Genomic DNA, 24,786 nt, shown 5'->3' on the forward strand with positions numbered 1-24,786 from the left:
TAGCCTCAATTCCAATGCTATTTATTTTCAGAAATAATATAAATATAAAATGTTTGCATTACCCTTATGAAAAAGAAGTTTTATTCAAGTGTGCTATTAGTATACTTCTTTTAAACTAAAACTTTTAAACTACTTTTTATGTACTTCTCAGAAATATACTTCAGATTGCACATAAGTATACTTGACTTATACTGACAGAAAAGTCTAAGTATATTTGGCCTATACTTGTTGAACGAGATATACTTAAAATTATAATTAAGTATTATATATATTCTTGGCTTGTGCTTGTTTACTATTTTGATTGAGTAGCTTATTAAGTATTTTTTTTAAAAAACATAATAGTACACACTGTCTTATAAACTAACATGTTCATGTTTACATAGTAACAAGCTTTCAGGTGGAATAGCTTATAGAGTAAATAAAATTTAGCATGGAGCTGAACCTGATCTTGTGCATAATAATCCCTTACGAAAAATTTGTTTATTCAAGTGTTCTATTAGTATACTTCTTTTCAACAAAAATAAAGAAAGCATACTTTCAGTATACATTTTATATACTTCTCAGAAATATACTTTATGTACTTCTCAGAAATATCCTTAAAATTACATTTCAGAATACTTGACTTGACAAGTATATTTGGCCTATTCTTGTACTCAATCTTTTGATCGAGATATACTTAAAATTATAATTAAGTATTCAAAGTACACTTGCCTTGTAGTTGTGTTAACTCTTTTGATCGAGTAGCCTATTAAATACTTTTTTTTTTACATAGTTTTTCATATACAGTCTTATGAAACTGTATATGAAAAACTGTATATGTATAACTGTATTGTTAGAAAATATTGATTAAAATATTGATATAAAACAGATATGTTTCTATTCTGCGTATCTGAATTTTTGTGTAGGCTAGTCCACTGGTAGTGTACATAGGAATTTACTTTAATTCTACTCTACTGTTTACCCATCATTGACTGAATTTTCCAGCTATCCATGTTTTCACTGTTATACGATAGGGGGCGCTATGACACATCTTCTAGTACAGAATCTCCGGATCAAAATACAGGAGAAGAAGAAGTTGAAACAAGTGATAGAAGATTGCTCACTCAAATGTAAAATAACGTGATCATCAATTATTAAATGAAATGAAGCGTTACACATGAAGAGAAAACGACTGTGAAGCTTTGGGGTTGTTGGACTCGATCTACTCCATCTGTGTTTTGATCATCGTCCTGAATCTGATTAAGGTGTGAAAGTGAAATTGACACGTGATGGCCAAGTATGGTAACGTTAACCCATACTTGGAATTTAACCCATCCAAGTAAGTGCACACACATTAGGAGCAGAGTAGTGAACACACACACACTGCAAACGTGAATGCACACACCCGGAGCAGCGGGCAGCCTTGAGTGGCGCCCGGGGAGCGATTGGGGGTTAGGTGCCTTGCTCAAGGACACCTCAGTCATATTCTTGCCGGTACTGGAATCGAACCGGCCTACGAACTCCTGTGCGAGTATTGAAGCTGACTTCTGCTGATGAAACTGCAAACTATCTTCAGTAAATATTTTCTTTAATTTTTTATAATTCTGACTCTGGGTATTCATTCTTCATATCTGGTTCTGTGTCTTTAACTGTACACCCCTTACAGTTTGGTGTAAGAATTAGTTAACTACAACCTTTGAGTCACCAGTCCAACTCTGTTACCATTAGGCCATGACTGCCCTAAGGCGTAGTACTCTTTTTGTTTGTTTTTTTAAACTGCTGCCTTTATTTATGAAACTTACCAACATTCAAGTGTTGATAAAAAACGATACATGAAGCTAATAAAATGTTTTTAAAATTAAAGTACAGTTAAAGGTATTTTTCAAGTATAAAAAATAACATTTGAACATATTAGTATAGGCCTACTGCAAGTGCAAAAACAATATATAAATAGTAAACTATAAGTATAATGTTAAGTTCACTTAAAGAAAACTTGTATAAAACTACTAAACTAGTAGTTTACTGAGAGTAGCCCACAGTAAAAGAAACCGTGCAAGTAGCCTATACTTGCAGTATAAAACTACTAAAGTAGTTTACTGAGAGTAGCTACACTAAAAGAGCAAAAATAATATATAATTAGTTAACTACAAGTATGATGTTAAGTTCACTTAAAGAAAAATTGTAGTAGCCTATAAAACTGCTAAACTAGTAGTTTACTGAGAGTATACTTCAAAGTGTACTTTCATAAACTAAAAATTTGCTACAAGTATTAAAATAGTAAACTCCTAGTATACCCATAAGTTCACTTGCAGTACAAATGAGAAACGTAATGAATTAGTTGTGCACTCAAAGTTTACTAATGTTACACTTATAGTACACTTAAATATATACTTTTATATACTAAAAGTGGGCCAATTTAGGAGATGGTTCTCACTGCGGAATATGAAATCCACGGGGAGGAGTCGGATCCAGATCCAACTCCTCCCACCTTACATACACCTAAACCTAGACAACTCCGCCCCCTGATCCCTAAACACACCCCTAATCCCTAAACCCAACCCTAATCCTACCCATCTCCACCCCTTGGATCTTGATCTGACTCCTCCCCATGGATCTCATGTACTGCATTGAGGTGCTACTGGAATTTAGTCCCAAGCGGTTCACTACTATAGGACATATTGACATTAGTATACTTACTACATAATTATACTTAAAAAATATACTTGAACATTACTTAAGTATACTTCATAAAATGAACTTGAAGTATACTTATTTTTCGTAAGGGTTAGCTTCTAAATCTAATTTTAAAATGTTTTTACTCGAATTCGTGGTTGAAATATAATAATTTATACACAGTGGATGTCATTTTCATGACAGATTTATTTAAACCTACTGTAAATAATCAAGAAATCATTAACAGGTTAAGGAAAATATATTAAATATATAGTAGTATATCTAACTAACAAGCTGTGGACACTGAATGACTTCCTGAGGTAAATGATGTAATGCTACGTGACATATTTTTACAAGCTGTTCTATTGATGTCTTTCCATAGTAGTCATCACCAGTGTTCTCCCTAAAGATTTGTTCTTCATATTTACATGCAATTTGTTATAACATGGACTTTGTTGCCCCCCGGTGGTCTTCATGATGAATAATATGGAACTAGATAAAAATAAGCAAGCAAACAAACTTTATAACTCAACAAAACTTTATAATACACGTATGTTGTGTGCTGAAGAGATCTTAAACCTAATGTATTTCAGATGCTCATCAATAAGAGATAGAACTTGATCAGTCTTAGCAGTTCCGACTCTCTGACATCTAAAGTGAAGGAGCTCCATTTCACTTTTAAAAGGTTTGATCACTTTAATGAATCTATAGGCTATACTTAAACAGAGAGAGAGAGAGAGGAAGTGTGTTACAGTGTGTAAAGATCTCATCACCCGCTTCAGTTGACTCCACTGCTGTTTGCATGTGAATTGGGACAGTCTGTGCTTCAGGACACATCCTCAGATGGTACAGGTGGGTTTTCATTTTCATTCTTTTTCTTAGGAAATCAAGAAACTTCACATGCTCAAAAGCTTTTAAATCTAAACCTTATCTCAATAATTTTTAAATTGATTTTTTAATGTAGGCTCTTTAGTACATCATAAAAAAGATTTATTGTTCAATATATTTAGAAATCAAATCTAATTAGGAGTACATTTTATTTAATTATTTAATATATTAATCATTGATGTATTTTTCTAATTTAATTAAAAAAAAATTATACAGATATAGTCGTATCACAGAGCAAAGTGCAGACGAGAACTCCAAAGGAACTCAACACCAATACATTTCTATTATAACTAGCCGACTTTTTTTTATTAACAATTAACCAATTAGTTAAAAAAAAGTACTGAAAATGCATAAATTAGTGTACATTTCATAGTAACGTTGATAGGTAGATATTTCTGATTTTATTTATTTGTTTGTTAATTTTTTATATTTATTGACTAATACTTTCATTAATCATGGTTTTTGATATATATTTATTTTTACATTTGTATTAATTTTAATAATGTAAATAACAAAAAGGAAATATTTTATAGTAAAGGTTACAATTTAAGTTCTCTTCTAGAGATTTCTGTACTTTACAATGTAGTTCTCCTTTAGTATGTTTATTGTTGTGCATTAAAATAGCCACTAACGTCATGCATGACTTTGACCACAGAATCTCCGTGTGCAAACACACCAACTAGAGGATTCAATGCTCCTGTCACACATGAAGCAGAAACTATATGCTGTTTCTCATGTACAGGATGTACTGATCAGCTCATTAAGCGATGAGTCCCGGGATTCATGGCGTCTCTGGAGACCCCAGGCGACCTGCTTTTCTGCACTGATCGTGGGACTGACCGCTGCCTGACCATTGACTGCTGCTTTACCAACAAGAGTCTCTCAGGTGGGACCCTGATCAGAGGAGATGGACGATTTCACAATGTCTCTAATGATTTCTCTGCTTTTCAGATGCTCCGATCAGTGGCTATATTAAGGCTTTGAATAAGGTCAGCAATGAATAGCTTTATTCTTAGCATCATATCCCAGTGACAAGAGGTAACTGCTTGTTTTTATTGCATTTTCTTTTCTTTGACTGTTTTAACTCGCATAGGATTTATATGAAATCAATGCAAAAGTCATTTTTGTGGAAATCCTCTTCTGGCTGACCTGAATTCACTACTGTGCTCCCTTTTGCAGAGCTGCATGTGCCTTTGATGAAGGGGGGAAGCAGAGAACAGTGGGCTTAGATTTCTAAATGTAGTGTGCACTGCTAAAAGTTCAAATCTTGTGCAAATATGTCTGAAAACCCTGAAGACCCCCTGGTACTGTTGGAGATCCTGGAGGTGTTAGGCGCATGCCATGGGAGCGTGTTGTATCCAGACATTTGCGTCTATCTGAGTGGAAGCTTCAGCCTGCAGCCGCTTCTAGAATTACGGAGTCTCTTATACTCCACCGCCTGTAGAGACCCCTGCTTCCCCGCCACCCTCTTCCGAGAGCGCCTTCACCCGCCCTGCAGTAATCGGCTCTCAGCGGCCGCAGATGTAGTCTCTCTGTTCAACCTCCTCATGCACACCCGCATGGCTCCTACAAACACTCAGAACCGTCAGTCGCTGACGCCCTGTCAGATCTGTGGGAAGGGATTTGTGCGTTACCACTGGCCGGCCGCCTTACCCGTCACAGTAGGAGGGACCACCTCTGAGGAATGTAAATATGAGAACCTCCCTTGTGAAGCATTCAGTCATAACACAGAGGCTTCACACGCTTGGAGGACCACCTCCACATTGATTGCTCAGTCTCACTCACTCATGCACAACCAAGGCGGGATGCAGAACGCGCATTCTGGGGACGTTTCCAGAGATACGGTCAATCAGCTGGCAGTCAAGACCTCGGCGACCAATCAGGGAACCCACGTCGCTCGTTCCTGCTCTCAGAGAAGGAGTGCCTTTAAAGAAGGCATCCACAACGAAACACTTATGTCCACGGAAAGTGGCGGCCAATCAGATCAAAGCCCAGACGGACCAAGATCGGATGGCGAGGACCTGCTTTACAACCCCTATCCAGACCCCACAACGTACGCAAACGACCATCACATGTCCAACCCGGCATCACACGGGCAATGTGTGCATGACCATTTGTATGCTCACTCAAATGCACCTGAACCAGATGCGCATGCTGCCAATGCGCAATCGTATGCTGACGCCACAGACCCGTATGACAATCAGACTCAGTGGCATCAGGTGAAGCAGGAGAGTTTGGACGAGCTCCAGGCGTCCACATACTTCGGCCCTACCGTTTCCAACGAAAAGCACCAAACTCCGGTCCTTCAAGTCAAGAGCCACAGCTTGGACATCGACAGCAGGACGGCGGATGAAAGACCTGAGCCTGAAACGACTGGACTGCAAAAACCCAGATCAGAGCGGTCTGTTTTGGAGAAGTCTGGTTTACGAAAACCAGGAGCTGTTAAGATTAGCTTTGACGGGTCAAGCTTTGACCTTCCCGGCTTTGATCCTCACATCGTCAACTCGGTGCGGGATACCTTCAAGCGGCTGAGCGGCATGAGTTTGGATGCGTGGTACGATTGGTCACCGAGCTTTGAGGGCGCAGTTAGCGTTGGCACCCAGACGGAAGCTGCAGATCGCCGTGCTTTACGAAGCCTCATGCTTGGCGATAAGCTCTCCATTGACAACCCTGACATCGGCGAGGACGACATTAGTGCCATCTTCCGTTTCCTAGATGACATTAGCATGTGTGGCTCCATGGCAGTGTTGCCAGGGGAAGGAGGCGGGGCACAGGAAGGGGGCGGGGCTGGGCTGCCAGAGAGGCGTGAACGTTTGGGAAAGTTAAGGAGGTTGTTTCACTCCTTGGAGGCACCTGAGGAAGGCGTGAGATGGGGTGTGGGTCGCCTGCTCCAACGGGTCGCTGAGCTGGAGCAACAGCTTGAGCCGATCTCAGAACTACGTGAGCAACTGGCCCTTGTGCTCTCGACGCTGGACCGACTGGAACAACGGGAGCAGGCCGCATGCCCTCACTCGCATCAAATGATCATACAACCACAGCTCGCAGCACGGCCTAACATACAGCAACAGCATGGGTCCCCGAGGACCAATCCAGGAATGGAGGGCGTCAATGAGGCAGCGGCAAAGCGCAGACGTCTGTTTGTACGCAGGGCCTCCAGGAGCCACACGGAGAGCAGCGGGTCTGAAGCCCACAGAGAGTGGAGCATCAGCTTCACCAAGGAGCCACACATACAGCCTGCTAAGGTAACAGGACAAGAAATATCTGCTGAGACAACAAATGTAAAGTGGGGTCTAAATGTCTGGTAGTTTATTATGTTTTAGAATTTTACAACAAAGAAAATTATCAAGTAAACACATATTTTAAATTCTCTGTAAGAGATATTTCTTGCACATCAAATTTTCTTAAATCACTAAAGTATGTGGGAGAAAACCTAATTGTCTTTGTGACAGAACTAGACTGAATTCAGAATAGCATGTTAGCATACTACTTTTACTATTTTTGCCATGTACAGATAAGTAAAATATAAGGAAAAATATTAAGAGTAGTATGCTAGTACACTGTAATACAATTAGGCCTCTGTCAACGACAAAATAAAAGACAGTTGCCAATCAGAAAGTTTTGTATCCAATCGGAATACTAGCCAATCGGAAATGTTCTCTGCTTGTCATTCATTTTGTGCATATGTGCGGAAATCACTTAAAGAAGCTTTAAAGATTAAGCACTTTTTCTATTTCACAAAAAAAAAATTGTGACACTGACAAAGTAAAGAAAAAGTAAGAAAAAGGTCCGTTTTTGTTTATGCTGCAGGAAAGATTCATAAACCAGAACGTTTTTTTTTTTGCATTTCCGGTTCAATCGTTACAAAGTCAATGGGTCTTTTAAATGTTTTTTTTTTTGTTAACTGCCTGAAATAATGTCTGTGGTTAACACAAGCTCAATATATTTTTTTCCGAACAGGACAACTCATCTGCTCACTAATAGCCTACTGTACGTATTTACAGCCTTGTTGTATTCCAACTAAAACTTCCCAACTTGTAGACTGGCGGTGAAGTTGAAGTCATGTTCATTTAGCTTTAGCTTGAAAAGATTATCTTGAACAAAACTTGTAAGAATAATACACTTTTGCTGGTCAGAGCTTAATTTCTGCAATAATCCAAAAGCCATTGGGAAACGTTACACTTTATTTTAATGTGTCCCAGTTACAGTGTAATTATACTTTTAAGTACGGAGTAATATTATTCAACTACATGTACTTACTATAGGATTAATGTAGTATTAGGTTTTGGTTTAGGGTTAGTTGCATGCAATTATGTATACATGTAACGTGTAACAAGGACACATTAAAATTAAAGTGGTACCATGGGTATTTGTGGAGGGAAACATGTTTGATCAGGTTCGATCATATCAAGCTCGAGAACATGATCATCAGGTTTTACACAAACTTGTGGAGTTCATGGAGCTGGATTGCTGCTGTCATTAAAGCAATTTTTTTAATTCATGTACATTTTTCAATTAAGCTTTGCACCAAATTGTCATGAAGAAAATAATAAAATAGTGTTAATTTAGAGAAGAATGCTACATATACTGTATCGGTGAAGATGTAAGGGTGAATCGTTTGTTATAATATAAATCTTGTTTGGCTCCTCAGTCAGATAATTTAGGTGGAGTGTATAAAAGAGAGGTCCCCGTAGTGCAGGAAGTGATGGGTTTTCACCTCATGCCACCTGAGACCCAGAATGCACCACGCCGCACATCAGTCCAGAGCACGGCCCAGCATCTGCTTGACCGCCCCAAAGTGACCTGGAGCCAATCTGACTTAACACCTCTGGACCTTCAGGTAACATCTCCAAATGTAATGCTTTGAGTCAAAACTGTCACCTCATAAATCTGTATTTTTCTACTATGTATTTTTGCTGGAGTCATATTGACACAAAGTAAAATAAAATTTCTATATTGAATGGTAATCCATTTTTCCAAAGTGCATATATAATTTGATTTACAAGAGAGGTTCACATCTTGGATAAGTAGGTAATATCTTCCTAGGTTTCGAAAAGGTTTGTGGAACATATTTAAAGAATCTGGGTTTAATAACGGAGCATTTTCAAAATGACTTGAATTGTTTTAAATATACATCATTGGGCTCAACAGAACATGAAAGAAAACAGCACTTGTTGTGCAGATAAACCAGCATTCATAAACTCTGATATTTTCTGATTATATTTTGCAGCCCCCTGAGTCTTTGGAGTTCTGGACGGACGAGATTAATACGCCAGCCTCTGACACGCTCCTGCGACGTTCGTATTCGTACACCCGTTGCAACAGAAACCAGGCGTACCGCATCGCTGCCCTCAGCATCACTGCCACCATTATCCTCATCCTCATCATCGTCATTCCAATCAGCACCATGTAATGTACATGCAGTCACATTACATGCCTAAAGCAACTCTGAATGGCACAATATGTGTTTATTAGGTAATATTATAAAGGTTTAAATGAAAGCATGATTTCTTCATGAAGCCAATTCAACAAGCATGGCAGATTGTAAAACCTATGCAAAATAGGCTTCATTCTAAAAAAAAACATTTCCTGAAACTTTCCATTGGCCTTTTTGGAGTTTCCCTACCTTTAGGTTTGTTTTTGAATTGTAGCACATTCTCCGTTAAAAGCTCATTCAGCAGTTTATGGATTCAGGACATTCCGGTATACCCTCTTTGTTTATGGATATTGGGGAGTTCCCGTTAGTCTAATGTAATTCTGCTGAAACCTGAAACGGACATCCACTTTCTCACACAGCAGCACACGATCTCTACACCCACACCTCTGCTTTCTCTCTCCATTTAAATGCTAGGAAAATCCATTCATAGCGGCAAATTCACATGCAACTGCTATTTAAATCTGCTAAATGTCTCCATATGTGTAGGAAATGCTGACGTATGAGTGACATGTCTTATCTCTGTTTTTGTTTGATGTATTTTCTATACCTGATTTTGTGGTGAACTCGGTAAAAAACCAAAATAGTGCAACAACATGTAACATCCTCCCTCACAAAAGTTTAAAAGACAAGGAAAATGAGCCTCCAGAGATCCAGAATGGATGCATGATGGTGGATCGATACCAGCACACATTTTCAATTTGCTGAACAACAGCACTAAACTTTTAATGGGCTGTGATGGGACTGAGTGAGTTAATGCGGGAGGGGAGAGACCAAGAGAAAGAGTGTTTGTCCTCTTTTATTGTCCTGAAGGAGCCCTACTTCTGTCTGCTGCAGCTGATTAATGAGAAAAGCCTCTGATTTGCTCAGGTAAAAGAGTTTCAAATAGGAATTAATCATATTCAGTTTGATCTAAAATACTGTAATTCATCTGGCACCACTTGTGCTACGGACTACAGAATGATGATACCTCAAATCCTGCTACTTCTCTAAATGATTGGATTTACGATGAAGGATTGATCTATGCCATAAAGGGACGAGTATATCACAGGCCAGGAAACAACCACCTGGCAACCACCCAGAACATCTTAGCAACGCTTTTGCGACCATGCACAACAACCACATAACAAGTCTTAGAAATGCTTTCTATAGCACATAACTATCTGAATACTGCAATATGAAGATAATTGAATGATATGTCCTATTTTAAGGAGGCAATGTTGGAAAAGTTTTGACTTCATGATTTTGGCTGATGGTTTTTTTTTTGTCTTCCTCTTGTGCTTTAAAAATAGCCTATTGATTTATCTTCAGAATCATTTTTTTGTTTGTTTGTTTGTTGAATTTATAGCAATTGTTTTTCATTCCATGCTTGTATGAACACCTTTATATTTCTTGATAGGGAGTCTTATTTTTCAGGGCACCTTTGACTGTGAATATATATACCTTTGTCTCTTATTTTGTCTTCATAAAGCTGGTTTTGATTATTCAACGGGACCATGTCTTGTGTTTTGTTTCTTCCAGCAGTTAAACAAGCTGACAGGTGCATAGAAATCAGGTTGATCATGACAGGGGTAATATTTGATTGAAATGAGTTTTTCTGCAATAATATCAGAAACTTTTTGCACACTGCTACACTGCTGCTTGCTGCTTTTCCCACTGGAGTTTTAATATTTCAGAGCACAGCTCTCATAAACGTTTATTATCTATTTATGATCTGTCAGTTCCGTTATTGACGTAAAAGCACTTAACCGCACTTACACACATAACTCAAACGAGCCTTCCTTCTAATGTAGTTTATCTAAAATCCACTGCCTTTTTCTCTCTGCATACAGTATACATTGTAAAAGTGATTTGGTTTCATATCTGACAATGCTGCAAGATTCATTATATAGCACACATATTGATGCCTTTGAAAAGTGACCTAATTTATTTAGAAAATCCAATAAAATGCAATTTCATATAAAATATATAATTATGAAGATATAAAACATTAGAGAGTCGTATTGAATCATGATTGTAAGACCATTTCTAATAATTGGATTTCTGCTAACTTGTGTTAGTTTGTGTTAATTTAACTAGGAATTTCTATAATTCAGCCTGTTTTATATAAAATAAAAAAGTTTTTTTTCTTGTACATGCACCTGAGTGTCATATACATTGGGAACAAATACTATCATATATCTTAAGCGTCGTCAGTGATTGAATCATTGCAGTATGTGTTTACATTTTAACTATACTGTTTCCAATTAATTAACGTACAAAACAACAATTAGAAGGCTTAATAAATTTGTAAAATTACAAGGCCAATTAGTTGATGTTTTGCTGCAGTATCCAGTATTGCATCTTGCCAAATATATATATATATATATAAAACACTCAAGTGTGAGGAAAGTCTGAAAAAGAACATGGTATGTCCCTGTAGGCTACTAAGTTTAAGTCTATTAAAATCGTAAAGGGTTACATTCGAATACAAAGAATATTGCAATCTACAGTATACATTTGCATTACTTTTGTTCATGTGATAATTCAGTTTTATGCAATAATGTTCAAGTTTCTTTTTTTTACTTTAAAAATATCAAGTTTGATTACTGTCTCAATTTACCTTAACACATTAGATAAAATGGGACCGTAGCATTCGGCTAAAGTGGGACACCCTATTGAAATAAAAGATAATATTGCTTAATATGAGAAATTGTTTAGTTTTACAGAAAGCGTGACAAAACTGTCGGGAGAAGACAGATATAAAACAACTGCTATTCACAACCTGCTAATAAAGTGTTGACCAGTTTGGCACTTGTATATATCGCTTCTTTTTTTTTTTGCAGAAATAAACTGCTTCAGAAAAAGTTAGGTGCCATGCAAAATGTAACGAGTGCATTACTTGTCTCAAATGTCTTTGAGTAAAAAAAAGCTAAAAAAATATGACAGTGTTTTTTCAAAATAGAACTCTTGTCTAACATTATAAATCTTTACTATCACTTTTTTATCAATTTCACACATTCTAGGGGAATAAAATGATTAATTTCTTTTTAAAAAAATTACTGACAACAAACTTTTGAACGGCAGTGTATAACCTATTATTACAAAATATTTATATTTTAAATGAATGCTGTTCTTTTTATTTATAACTTTTTATTCATCAAAGAATCCTGAAAAAAACTATCACAGGTTCCAAAAAAATATTAAGCAGCACAACCGTTTCCAACATTGATCAGCATATTAGAATGATTTCTGAAGGATCCTGTGACACTGAATACAGGTGTACTGATGCTGAAAATTCAGATTTGCATCACAGGAATAGATTATATTTTAAAGTATATTAAAATAGAAATGCATTATTTTAATTGTAATAATATTTCACAATACTGTGGTGTTTTTTTCTGTATTTTTACCACAATACAGATCAAGAAAAGGGCGAAAGTGTTACCATGGAGACGTAACATGCGCAGGCGCTGTAGCGCACATGTGTTGTTACGCATCCATGGAAACATCTCTTGACTGTTGTAGGGGCATTTAGTTTACGTTTGCATTTTACATTATATTCACACACTTATCAGTCTGTCAGGCTTACAACGACTGTGACATGACTCATGTCCGGACCTATAATCCGCGCGTTCGTGTGGGAAACTGGAAAGAAGATGTGACTTTAAAAGAGGTTTGTTGTTTTGACGCATTTAATAAGGGTTACAGAGTGTCCGTGTAAAGTTCCATTATTGAACTGAACGCACGCTAGTAAACGAACAGTGTCTCTGCAGGAAACCCTAAAGGACTTCATTCTTCAAAAAGACAGAGGCGAACTCACAGTCCAGAAAGAAGGAGCTTTGAGACAAAACATCCTGAAACCAGTAAGACAAAACCATTTTCTGATATAGTATGACAGAAGAGTCTTTCAACAATGCTGCAAGATGATCGGGTTTATCAGATAAAATATGATGAAGAAAGATATAACGTTATTAATTAATACCCTAATTTGTTGTCTATTATTTAAAACCCTTTCGTAAATGGTTTGCTTGAATTGTAGGCCTATGCTTTATTTGATTTAAAAAAAAAAATCTAATGCAATGATCCTCAGACTTTTTTAAAGTCACAATGAAATCAAAATTGATTTATCCGTGCACATCATTATTTTTTTTAATTTTTAAAATGTAGTCTCGAAATCTTTAAAGGGATTTTTTTCACCAAAAAATGTTCACCTAAAAAATTCACACAAAATATTTTGTCATCATTTACTCACCCTCCAGTTGTTCCAAACATGTACGAGTTTCTTTCCTTTCCGTTTCTTTTGCTGAACACAAAAGAAGATATTTTAAACAATTTTGGTAACCAGACACCATTGAATTCTATAGTAGGAAAAAAATACAAGTGAAGTCAATGGGTGCCACTCAAAAAAATAACTTTTGCCTCTTGTTAAATTTAATTAATTAAAATAAGCAAGAGTAACACAATTGTTTTAATATTTTGTCACAACTTAATTTAATTGTGTTCAATCAACCTAATATATTTAAAACTACATGAGAAAACTACATGAATCATTTTTGTTGACAACTAACTGGGCAGTGGATCTGTAGTTCCCAGCATGCTTTGCAAGGGACTGCATTAGGAGGGTAAATTTAGGGATTAAACTGTTATTTTATGTGTTTTTCTGTAAATGGAAAGATGTTGTTAGTTAATGTTAATGTTTAATATTCAGTAATGTTAGAAACTTAAAAGACTTTCTGTAATGTTTTTATATTTTGTGGTTACCATTATGCAGAAGAGTGGTGAGTGTGTTTAGGTTAGGGCTGTGGGCGTTCAATATTCTTTATGCATGCATTAATCCTCATTTGCAGACCTCCATAATTAATATTCAATATTACTCTGTAAAAAAGTGGTTTTAATTAGTGATGGGTGATACTGCAAATTTCTGTATCGATCCGAAACCAAGTAAATACAGGGCCAGTATCGCCGATTTCGATACCGATACCGATACTTTTTCATTTTAAAAGCATGCATTTGAACTTGAATGCACTTACAGCAGTGTGTCATGATTTATGAGGTGAATCCATCATTAATATGCTAAATCTGAACACGTTTTCATGACTACTAGGCCTAAATATTTTGTGATCTGTGCTCTCAACTCCCCTTTAATTAGTCAAAACTACCCAAATTATAGTACTAGCCTACTGTTCAAAAGTTTGGGGTCTGTAAGATTTTTATTTCTCTTAGTAAAAACTGTAATATTACAATTTAACAATTTAACATAGGCTATCTGTTTTCTATGCCATAGTAAACTGTAATTTATTCATGTGATCAAAGCTAAATTTTCGGCATCATTACTCCAGTCATGATGATAATTCATTTTAATATGCTGATTTGCTGCTCAGGAAACATTTCTTATTATTATCAATGTTGAAAACAGTTTCATATTTTGTTGGAAACCATGATACATTTTATGCAGAATTATTTGATGAACAAAGTTGAAAGAACAGCATTTATATGAAGTAGATTTTTTTTTACAGTGTAAAACCCTTGACTGTCACTTTTGATCAATTTAATGTATCGATCCTTGTTGAATAAAAATATTAATTTCATTAAAAACATCTTACTGACGTCAACATTTTAAACCATTATGTACAGTTTTGGTTTGTTTATTGCGAAATAACTCCCGATTGTTTCTCTGTCATCTAAGCAAGGCTTCGTTTCCCAAACGCACTGGGCCTGTGAGCTCAGCGAAGCACCAGCATCGAACGCTCTCTGTGATTGATTGGTTTCGTCTTGTATACAGATGACTAGGAGAAAAGGTTCTATCCTACACAATTAACCGCTAACATTCGCTTATTTTTCCACTTAGAAGCTTATTTTACGCACTGAATTGCATGCTAAATTAATAAAAAATTACTGGTAAAAAAAACACACATTTGGATCGATATTTTTGTGTGAGGATCGATCCTTTTCGATACCACGTCAGTATCGAAGTATCGATACTTCAGGATCGATCCGCCCATCACTAGTTTTAATTAAACTGAACGCTAGTACCTCCTATCATTGGAAATAACTGTAGAGTCAAATTAGCTAAAATTATAATGTAGGCGAATCTAGGCAGGGCAAAAATTAAATATAGTCAACCTGACAAAACTTTATCTAGCAGGAATGACTAAATAAATTTCAGTTCATACCACAAGATTACAACAAATAATTTCAAACAAATTAGATTTTGTTGGAAAAATCTAATTCATTTTCGTGGTAAAGCTTTCCTTAATTTAATTAAGTTTGTTCAACAGCTTATTTTTTTGAGTTAACTGTCTGGTGACCAACATTCTTTAAAATATCTTCTTTTGTGTTTAGCAGAAGAAAGTAACTCATACAGGTTTGGAACAACTTGAGGGTGAGTAAATGATGAAAAAATTAGAGAACTATCCCTTTAACCAAAACGACTTATCCTTCTTCTTTCAACAACATCTGTTCTCTCTACTGGTGCATCACATGAGATCACAGCAATAGTAAACCACAACCATCAATTCAATTCCCGATGGACAATATCAAGTCCTGCCCCTACATTTTTTCTTGTTAGAGAAGACTTTTCACTTGGATATATGTCATAATAGGGAAGAAAAGATGCAACTTCCGTCTTTAAGTGTGACTGTTTGTCTGCTAAATGTGAGACTGATTATATTTTTTGTTTAGGTGAGTTTATCGGTGTCGCAGGATGGCTTTCTGCACTTTGGTGACACAATCATGCTGGTGAACTCTGGAGGTGGAGAACATGACCAGCGTGGCACTTGTGTTCTTAGCATCATTGCCGACAGCAGTAATATTGCATCACGTTCACAGACAAATTCAGTCCTCCACCTTCTCAGCCCCCTCCAAGTGGGGGGATCCCACAGCATGACCCCTTGTGTTAGAAACGCCTTTATCATTACAAGGTATTGCACATGCACATTCAGATGTACTCAATCGCACACCCACGGTTGCTGATCTGTTATATCATGTGATTCAGTGTTGATGGGACCTCAGATGGAGAGCTGCTCAGATATGATCAAAGCTTTGCCCTGAGAACTACTGCAGACTTTGCCGGAGAGGTAAACAACCGAATGAAACGTATGCACAGTTGTTTTGCAATTGCTGAGTTTGCCATATCTTAACATGCAATCTGTTTGACTCTACATAGCTGTTCCTTTCCAGTGATCACAGAACATTTCTGAAGTGTGCTAAGAAGTCTCGACTACAGGAGTTGAGTTTAGTTGAGGAGTTTGATTTCCTGTGCTGGTGGAAGGTCATTTACTTTGACCCCCAAGAAAGGCTTGAAAATGAGGGATACCCTGTTCAGGTGCACACACTTTCAAACGAAAACTTTTACAAATGTACTTGTTTTTATTGGCAACTTAAAGGGACAGTTCACCAGAAAATGAAAATTCTGTCAGTAATTACTCACCCTCATGTTGTTCCAACCCCTTAAGACCTTCGTTCATCTTCGGAACATGAATTAAGATATTTATGATGAAATCTGAGAGCTGGATCACTCCTCCATAGGCTTCTAAGGGATTGAAACTTGTTCACCGAAAAGTTATTAAAGACATCGTTAAAATAGTCCAAGTGACTACAGTGGCTCAATCTTAAGTTTATCAAACGACGAGAATACTTTTTGTGTGCAAAAACCCCCAAAAATAACGACTTTATTTCAACTATTCATTTCCTTTCTTTGTGGGCCTCGAGTCAGTTCACTAGTGATATAGCGTAAGCTTCTGTTGTTGTACGTCACACGCATCACACACATGACCAGCGTCGGCCAATAGTGAGCCTACGTGTGACGTATCACTATGCTATCACACTACGTGAACTGACTCGATGCCCACAGAGAAGGAAATGAATAGTTGAAAGAAAGTCGTTATTTTTGGGGGTTTTTGCGCACAAAAAGTATTCTCGTCGCTTGACAAACTTAAGATTGAGCCACTGTAGTCACTTGGACTATTTTAACGATGTCTTTAATAACTTTTCGGGGAACAAGTTTCAATCCCTGAAGAAGCCTATGGAGGAGTGATCCAGCTCTCAGATTTCATCAAAAATATCTTAATTCGTGTTCTGAAGATGAACGAAGGTCTTACGGGGTTGAACAACATGAGGGTGAGTAAATACTGACAGAATTTTCATTTTTGGGTGAACTATCCCTTTAATAACCTGGCGTGAATGCTTTGTTTTGGCAGATGAACAGCAAGGTTTTGATTTCCCACTGTAAGACAAATCAATGTCTGGCTGCACTCGGCAATCACATCCTATGGTAAAGTTTTATTTCATACTGTAAAAGTTTTAATTCAAGTGCTGAGGGAATGGCTTAATATTACAAGTACTCCAAAATTAAATTCCTAATCAATAAAATCCACTTTGCATCCTTCATTTTCTTGTCAGAAATATGTAGTTGCATTAAGAAGTCTCTTATGCTCATCAAGGCTGCATCTATTTGTTTAAAAATAAATTAAAAAACTAATATTTGAAATAAAATTACAATTTCAAATAATGGTTTTATATTTTAATATACTTTAAAATATAATTTATTTCTATGATGCAAAGCTGAATTTTCAGCATCAGTACTCCAGTCTTCAGTGTCACATGATCCTTCAGAAATCATTCTAATACGCTGGTTTGATACTCAGTTATTATCAATGTTGGAAACAGTTGTGATGCTTAATATTTTTTTGGAACCTGTGATATTTTTTCAGGATTCATTGATGAATGAAAAGTAAAAAAAAAAAAAAAACCCCAGCATTTATACAAAATAGAAATATTTTCTAACAATATCAATCGTTACTATCACTTTTGATCAATTTAACATTGCTGAATAAAAGAAAGAAAAAAATTGGCTGACCAGAAACTTTTGAACGGTAATGTATATTGTTACAAAAGATTTCTATTTTAAATAACTGCTTTTCTTTCTTTTTTTTACTTTTTATTCATAAAAGAATCTTGAAAAAGTATCACAGGTTAAAATATCAAAATATCAAGCAGCACAACTGTTTCCAACATTGATAATAAATCAGCATATTAGAATGATTTCTGAAGGATCATGTGACCGAAGACTGGAGTAATGACTGATGAAAATTCAGCTATGCATCTCAGAAATAAATTATATCTTAAAGTATATTCAAATAGAAAACCATTATTTTAAATTGTAATAATATTTCACAATATTACAGTTTCTTTCTGTATTTTTGATCAAATAAATGCAGCCTTGATGAGCAAAAGAGACTTCTTTCAAAAACATTAAAAATAGTAATATTTCCAAACTTTTGAGAGCTTTAAAACTGGTCAGTCTAATTTAATGTTAATATTGTGGGGATATTTACTAGTGTTATTCTTTTTTGTTTGTGTGTTTAGGACTCCGTTTGGTAAAGAATATGAACTCACTGCTCACACCTTCTTGGACTCCCATAAAGCTGAGCGGGACAACAACCATTGGCTGTTTTTTACGGCTCATCCTGCCAATCAAAATGAAACCCTGATGCAACTGCAGAAAGACACAGTCATGACGGATGAGCTAAGAGAAAACCAAGAGGCCACACAAGTGAAAGAGTGCAGTTAAAAAGAACAGAGACAGAGAAGGAAATAACACAATAATAATATCAATAAATATTTTTCAAAATTATTTATTTATTTATTTATATAATTACTATACATATTTCCATTCGCGAGCTCTATTGATTTTTCTTTTACAGAGTAGAGAATTTCATAAAGCCCCAAAAGGAGAACACAACTCACTGTTTCCCCCTGCTGTTGAATACTCAGCTCAGCATTGCAATGTTTATTTAGCATTTATTCAAGCAATCTTAAACACAAATTTGCTCTCTATTTAGTGTTTGAATTAGCATAAAAATATACTTTTAGATATTTTACTTTTAGACTTTTAATATACTTCTAGGAATTAAAAAACATGCCCCGTTCTGAAGTTTCCTCTTTTTTTCCCCATGCCAGTTTTCTTGTGATTTTTTTTCTTCTTATTTCTTATTTCTTGTTGTTCTTTTTGCCTCTTCCTGTCTTTGCCACTTTCTTTGTTACGGATTCTTGTTTCCCCGTCGGGCACCTATACAGAGAACAAGAAATCATGTGCATTCTGTCGTAAACACACAGATATCTGGACTCAAAACTTCTCTCTCGTATACATTCCTCGTATACAACTTTGGGGTCAGTAATACAATAAATTGATCAGTGAAAGGGAGAGACATTTTTCCATCACAGGAATAAATTACATTTTAAAATACATGAAAATAGAAAACAGTTATTTTTAATTGTAAAAATATAATTCACAATATTGTTTTTTTACTTGTTGATTGCTGATCAAACAAATTATCAAAAAAAAAACTGGTTTGGTGAAAGATAGATAGTTATAGCTGTATAAGACGTTGAAATGTTGACATGCACAAACAAACAACATTTCACAATAATTCCTGTCAATGAAGGCCAGTGAATTGTAACTGTGATACTTAAAGAAAATCAAAGTTTTTAATGTTTGTTTATATGTGTTTGTGGCGTTAAAAAAAACCCATCAATACGAACCATGAGAAATTCATCAGTCAAAACCATTGCTAAATATTTTCTCCTTAAAACTGCAGTGAACCGAAGGCAAAAACTTGCTTTAGCATATCATTAACTATGTTGTGAGGCAGAGGTGTCTCAAGAGAAAAGCCAGGTTATCCCGATATATTTTTCTGTTGATAGGAAAAATCAGGGTGCATTTAGCAATATAGCGGGTGAATTATGTTTATGATATATTACGATGTTATGATGAATATGCCTTTCTCCACTGACATTCTAAGTTCTATGGAAACATGGGTTGTGTAACATTAGGAACACATTATTAGCTGTTTGATAACGTAGTCAAGCAAAAGGTTAATCATATTAATTACCGTTATGTGTTGTTTAAATGTCTCTACGCTGTAGAAAGCGATACATAAAATGCGTAAATGACTACTAAATGAAGCAAGGGTGTACATTCAAGCTATTTTAAGGAATGCAGAAATCATTTCCACAGGAAAAAAACGTTTATATATGTCATTTAAAGGATAAAATGATTGACTAGGGGGGGACATTAAGAAATAAAAAGACAGAATAGAAGAGCAAAGTTTTTAATAGGACAGAGACATGGTGAATACAGTCGTACAGTGTGTGTGTAACAGTCATATGTAACCAGTGTCATGATCATTCATACATAAACACATATATAAATAAATAAGGAAAGGGAAAATGGGAGAGGAGATATAAATAAGGGGTTCAGGAGGAAGGAAGGTTTAAATCACTTTACGTTTGTCCACGAGGTCCACTCGCTCCACTGAGAGAGGAGAAGCATGTCTCTGGAGCGCACCCTTAGTTTTATGATATGCCCTTTCACTTCAATCTTTGACCTCTCCTCCCATTCTTTAGTCTTCAGCTGTAAATACAGAAAACTAGAGAATTAATTACAGTTCTTAAAGAAATAGTTCACCCAAAATGAACATTATGATTTTCAGTAATTAATGACTTGAATTGTTCCTAGCTTGAGGCTGTCTACACTGGAAAAAGCGACCGTTGCAATTACAAATCCATTTGTTCTTCGTGTCAGAAGTAGTATGTCAAAAATAGAACGGGGCATCGCCTCACTGCATCCAATGTAGACAGCAACACTGATTATAATTCTGTTCAACTTTATCATGAAAGAAAGTCATAGATTTGGGATGACATACAAGTAAATGATGACTGAATATTTATTTCATTTTCGGTGAACTAATCTTTAAAGATGTGCGTTGGTGTGTGGAGGAGAGCATTTCGTACCTCGCCATTGTGTCGAATCTGGTACTCGACCTGATGCTTCAGAGGAAAGAAACTGTGAGGCTGCGGCCAGGAAGAAGGCGGCCTAACCTCCAGTTCTATGATTTGCTTATCACTCCCCTCATTATTTACTGTGCAGATTGAAATGTCTGGATTGGCTGGTTTAACTAAGAAAAACAAGAGACATCACTTTCAATCAATGAGGATTAGATGAGGATTTAGACCAGTGTTTTTTCAACCTCCCCCCACTAGAGGGCCTCAGCAAACTTCCAAAGGGGCGGCCGGATTACTATATAAATATATATTATGATTAATATTAACATCCTTATTGTTAATATATATTAAAACAATCTAATGTAATTAAAGGTTTAGGGTTATTGGATATACTATAGGTTGTACAGTATAAAAATCATTATGTCTATGGAAAGTCCCCATAAAACATGACCAACATGATGACTTAAAATGACTTAAAATAAGACAACAAAAAAAGCATTAAAATAAACTGATACAACAAAAAATCTATATATTATTATTAGGTTATTTTTTCAATGAGAACATTCATCTTTCTTTGTTTTTATCTATTTAATTATGAATAAAAAATATTTTTAAATCATTTTTAATAAAGAAACACTTTTAAATTATTTAAATTAAATTATTGTAGGGCTTTTTGGGGCTAGAGGGGGTTCTCGTGTAGAATTGAACTCTGATTTGGACGAAGCAATCGAGCCAAGTGTGAAAAAAGCCTGATTCTTTAAATACTTAAAAAGTAACTAACTTACTGAGTTAATCTGAGCATAAACTGACAATTTTAACCCACACACTCACCAATGTCTCGGAGATAGAAGCTGTAGTCAGTTTTCATATAGCAACATGAGGAAACTGCCTCCCCTGTTATCAGTAGTCGCTCAGATTCTTCAGAATAGGAATTGGTTGAATGTGGGAGAAAAAATACCCCATCCACATGTTGTGACAACCATTTACCATCACCCCTAAATAAACACCAAAACATGCTCGGTTGAGTCAGAGTTAAAATCCTATTATTTAATTCGGGGGTGTGTTTGGATGTCTGATACCTTGTATTGCGAAGTCTAAAAGCAGTAAATTCATCTGAGGTCCAGGTACATTTGATGCGTTCGTTGCAGGAAAGAGTTTCAGCTGTGCAATTGATGTTAAACACTGAAAAGGAAGAAAGAAATACGCTGAAAAAGCTGAACCGGACTGAACAGACATAACTTGAATACTGTCCAAAAACTAAGCGGTCTTCCTGGTTTGCAGCCCAGACAGCCGATGACTCAACAACCAGCTGTTTTTAATGAGGCGCTTTTAAAGTGAAACTAAACGGCCTTCCAAAGCACCGTAATAATACACAAATAATGATCTAGATAATTGGTTCCCTACTAGTTTTGCTTCAAATACCAGAAATAACACAGTAGTAAATGTCCTTAAAATCTGTCAGCTATATTCTACCCACTGACAGCCGAATTTGCACAAAATATTGTAGAATTTGTTTGGACTCACAGCCTTTGACGTCAACAACAAAATATTGAAAGTGTTTTCTCATTGTTTGATAAGCTATGCGTGATTTTATGGTTGGTTGTATTTAATATTTGCATTTAGTATTATTTTTCACTGCTGTGAGGACTTCATTGTAACATTGGATGGTTAACTAATGACATGGTTAATGAATATTAGAATGCCACAACTTTGCATGGTCAACATCCTTTTTGGTGTTAGGATGACATTCCTATATCAAACAATCATATACCAAACCTTATTCCTAACCATAACCTAACCTTCTGATAGGAATGTTAGGAATATATGACGCTCCCACCTGTAGCTTCTTTAGACTTGTCAAGCAGGAGATAGGTGTAGTCTTCAAGACCCTTATCACTCCAGCAGGTGTAATTCCCGAGTTGGTCTTCCTGCAAGTCGATCACGGTCAGACTCCGACCACTGAGTTTTTCAAAATCTGATTCCACTATGTCCACTGTGTCACGTTTCCATGTGACACTGTCTTTATTCGTTTCACAGATCAGGGTAACGGATGTGTGTTTCTCACCAATTACAACTGCATAAAGAGAAGCAATTCAGAGCACAGAGTATGCAGTCACCTACATTGTGGCCACTTTAATATGCTCTGGCATAAAAAGTGACAACTATTTATAGGCTATTTAATACTCAAATGGACTATCGATTTATCTCTTTGTCCATGGTCCATCCATAGATAGATAGATAGATAGATAGATAGATAGATAGATAGATAGATAGATAGATAGATAGATAGACCCAACTATGATATAAAAACTGTGTGTGTGTGTGTGTGTGTGTGTGTGTGTGTGTGTGTGTGTGTGTGTGTGTGTGTGTGTGTGTGTGTGTGTGTGTGTGTGTGTGTGTGTGTGCGCGTGCTCTCACATTTATCAGGGAAAAGGTTAAGCGCGGACATCCTCGTTATGGACAAACAGAAAAGAACGATGAACCTCATCAACCAACCCATCTGGAGAAAGAATCCGCAAATTGAAATATTAAACATTTAGTATTTGTTTATTCAATTTTTATATTTCATTTTTATATTTCATATTTTTTTTTATATTTTTTATTTTATATTTCATTCATTTTTATTTCATTTTTATAATTCAATGATCAAATGATTATTCAATGATCAAAAGAAAATGCAAACGAAAAATTAAAACAATACCTTCATCAAGCATTAGTGTAGCAATATTTACTGAACTTTAACCCATATTGGTAACGATCAATTATAATAATAACGGTCATCATAAAAATATATAGTATACAGTCATTTTTGTAATTGTAATCCCTGAACCAAGGATCTAACATTTTATTATTATTTTTTAAACAATATTCATATTTATATATATCAGTTTACATTAATGTATATGGGGAAATATATGTAACCTATTTTATATAATGTAACTGGACACCATTTTTATTCACCATTAATGTGTTTTTTTTCAGTTTTTTAAAGGTTCCAAATAAATTTTTACAAAGGAGGCTATATAAATATTTGATCTCCAAATAAATGAGCTCGTGAAACGGACTGTACAGAATTTAATATATAAGATCCAGCGAAATGTTGTCTAAACTATAGACTATGTCACACTGCAGGATATCAGCTTTCCAAGTTTTATGTACAAAACTATTGAACCTATATTTATTGTTCTAACTTATTTTTCTCTTATTTTAACCCTGTATATTTGTATAGCCTATAAACTTTTAAATACATCTAGAGCTGTAATGTAAATGAATATGATTTAAGTGAGTTAAGTTTAGTTTGTAGCTCCGAGCGTAGGCTACGCATGTCTTCTTACCTTCGTTCTGTTGCGCGCTTCAAATTCAGCGCAGAAAAAAATCAAGTGCGTCTGTCTGCGGTGCGTCGTGTGTTCTTTTGCGGGGTCTGTGCTTGCTTTTATTACACACATTCTCACTCGATAACACCCACGTAACCCGTGGGCAAACGTATGCGGATTCTTAGAAAGAGTTCCCCTCGAACTCACAAGTTGATGAACAAGTGTTAAAATTACCACTAAAGACGCGCGCGGTCATTCTCTGCTAAATTACTAATAGATGGGTTCTCTTCCCCTCTCTGTCATCACTCCCATTTTAGACCAGTTTCAGAAGTTCTAACTGTGTTCATTCAAATAGTATAGTGTAGTGTGTAGTAGCCTACTAAATCAGTAGCCTGGTAAATTTGGGCACATATGTTTTCCTCAGTGTAATGATATGTGCCTTCAGTATCAGTCTATAAACTAATAGCCAACTATACTATACTATACTATACATGGGGTAACAGAACAAAGAGAATCATTTGCTCTCTTTGTAACTTATTTTTTACATAATACAGAGACACACTATAGAATCCATTTGAATTAATTGTCTAATCCTTATGTTGAAAATATTTATATCTTCTTAAAAATATATATATTCAACAACATCTGCCCTTGAGATATGTGGTACATTTGTTAGAGAAATTGTTTTTAATAAATCACACTTTAAGAAGAACACAACACTCTGTATGAAAGAAT

General features: G+C 35.8%; 3 protein-coding genes across 5 annotated transcripts; 2 read left to right on the forward strand and 1 right to left on the reverse strand.

The window, feature by feature from the left end:
• The first annotated feature begins 3,397 nt into the window (after positions 1 to 3,397).
• minar1l (membrane integral NOTCH2 associated receptor 1-like) lies at positions 3,398 to 10,460 on the forward strand. Of its 3 annotated transcripts, none has more exons than XM_077193757.1 (5): positions 3,398 to 3,504; positions 4,196 to 4,352; positions 4,720 to 6,782; positions 8,189 to 8,377; positions 8,768 to 10,460. In XM_077193757.1, the coding sequence occupies exons 3-5, from the start codon at positions 4,818 to 4,820 to the stop codon at positions 8,948 to 8,950; spliced, it is 2,337 nt and encodes a 778-aa protein (XP_077049872.1). In that variant the 5' UTR covers positions 3,398 to 3,504; positions 4,196 to 4,352; positions 4,720 to 4,817; the 3' UTR covers positions 8,951 to 10,460. The 3 variants fall into 3 exon arrangements, with proteins under 3 accessions (XP_077049872.1, XP_077049873.1, XP_077049874.1); XM_077193758.1 differs by having other exon boundaries at positions 3,443 to 3,504; positions 4,283 to 4,578; XM_077193759.1 differs by having other exon boundaries at positions 3,443 to 3,504; positions 4,283 to 4,352.
• Positions 10,461 to 12,441: 1,981 nt separating this feature from the next.
• Positions 12,442 to 18,668, forward strand: cfap161 (cilia and flagella associated protein 161). The gene is made up of 7 exons (XM_077193761.1): positions 12,442 to 12,626; positions 12,727 to 12,816; positions 15,635 to 15,873; positions 15,948 to 16,029; positions 16,119 to 16,277; positions 17,152 to 17,225; positions 18,320 to 18,668. The coding sequence occupies exons 1-7, from the start codon at positions 12,555 to 12,557 to the stop codon at positions 18,522 to 18,524; spliced, it is 921 nt and encodes a 306-aa protein (XP_077049876.1). The 5' UTR covers positions 12,442 to 12,554; the 3' UTR covers positions 18,525 to 18,668.
• Positions 18,669 to 18,863: 195 nt separating this feature from the next.
• On the reverse strand, positions 18,864 to 24,257 carry il12b2 (interleukin 12B 2). Its single transcript, XM_077193760.1, has 8 exons — positions 24,073 to 24,257; positions 23,156 to 23,237; positions 22,575 to 22,811; positions 21,817 to 21,919; positions 21,569 to 21,732; positions 20,747 to 20,910; positions 20,241 to 20,366; positions 18,864 to 19,022 (listed from the first exon to the last, which is right to left on the reverse strand). Exons 1-8 carry the CDS (start codon positions 24,181 to 24,183, stop codon positions 18,864 to 18,866), a joined length of 1,146 nt encoding a protein of 381 aa, XP_077049875.1. The 5' UTR covers positions 24,184 to 24,257.
• Between the last annotated feature and the right edge of the window lie 529 nt (positions 24,258 to 24,786).

The sequence above is a fragment of the Siphateles boraxobius genome, unplaced genomic scaffold (assembly GCF_051911475.1).
Source record: "Siphateles boraxobius isolate OS27281-9 unplaced genomic scaffold, OSU_SipBor_1 31, whole genome shotgun sequence".
Taxonomy (NCBI): Eukaryota; Metazoa; Chordata; class Actinopteri; order Cypriniformes; family Leuciscidae; genus Siphateles; species Siphateles boraxobius.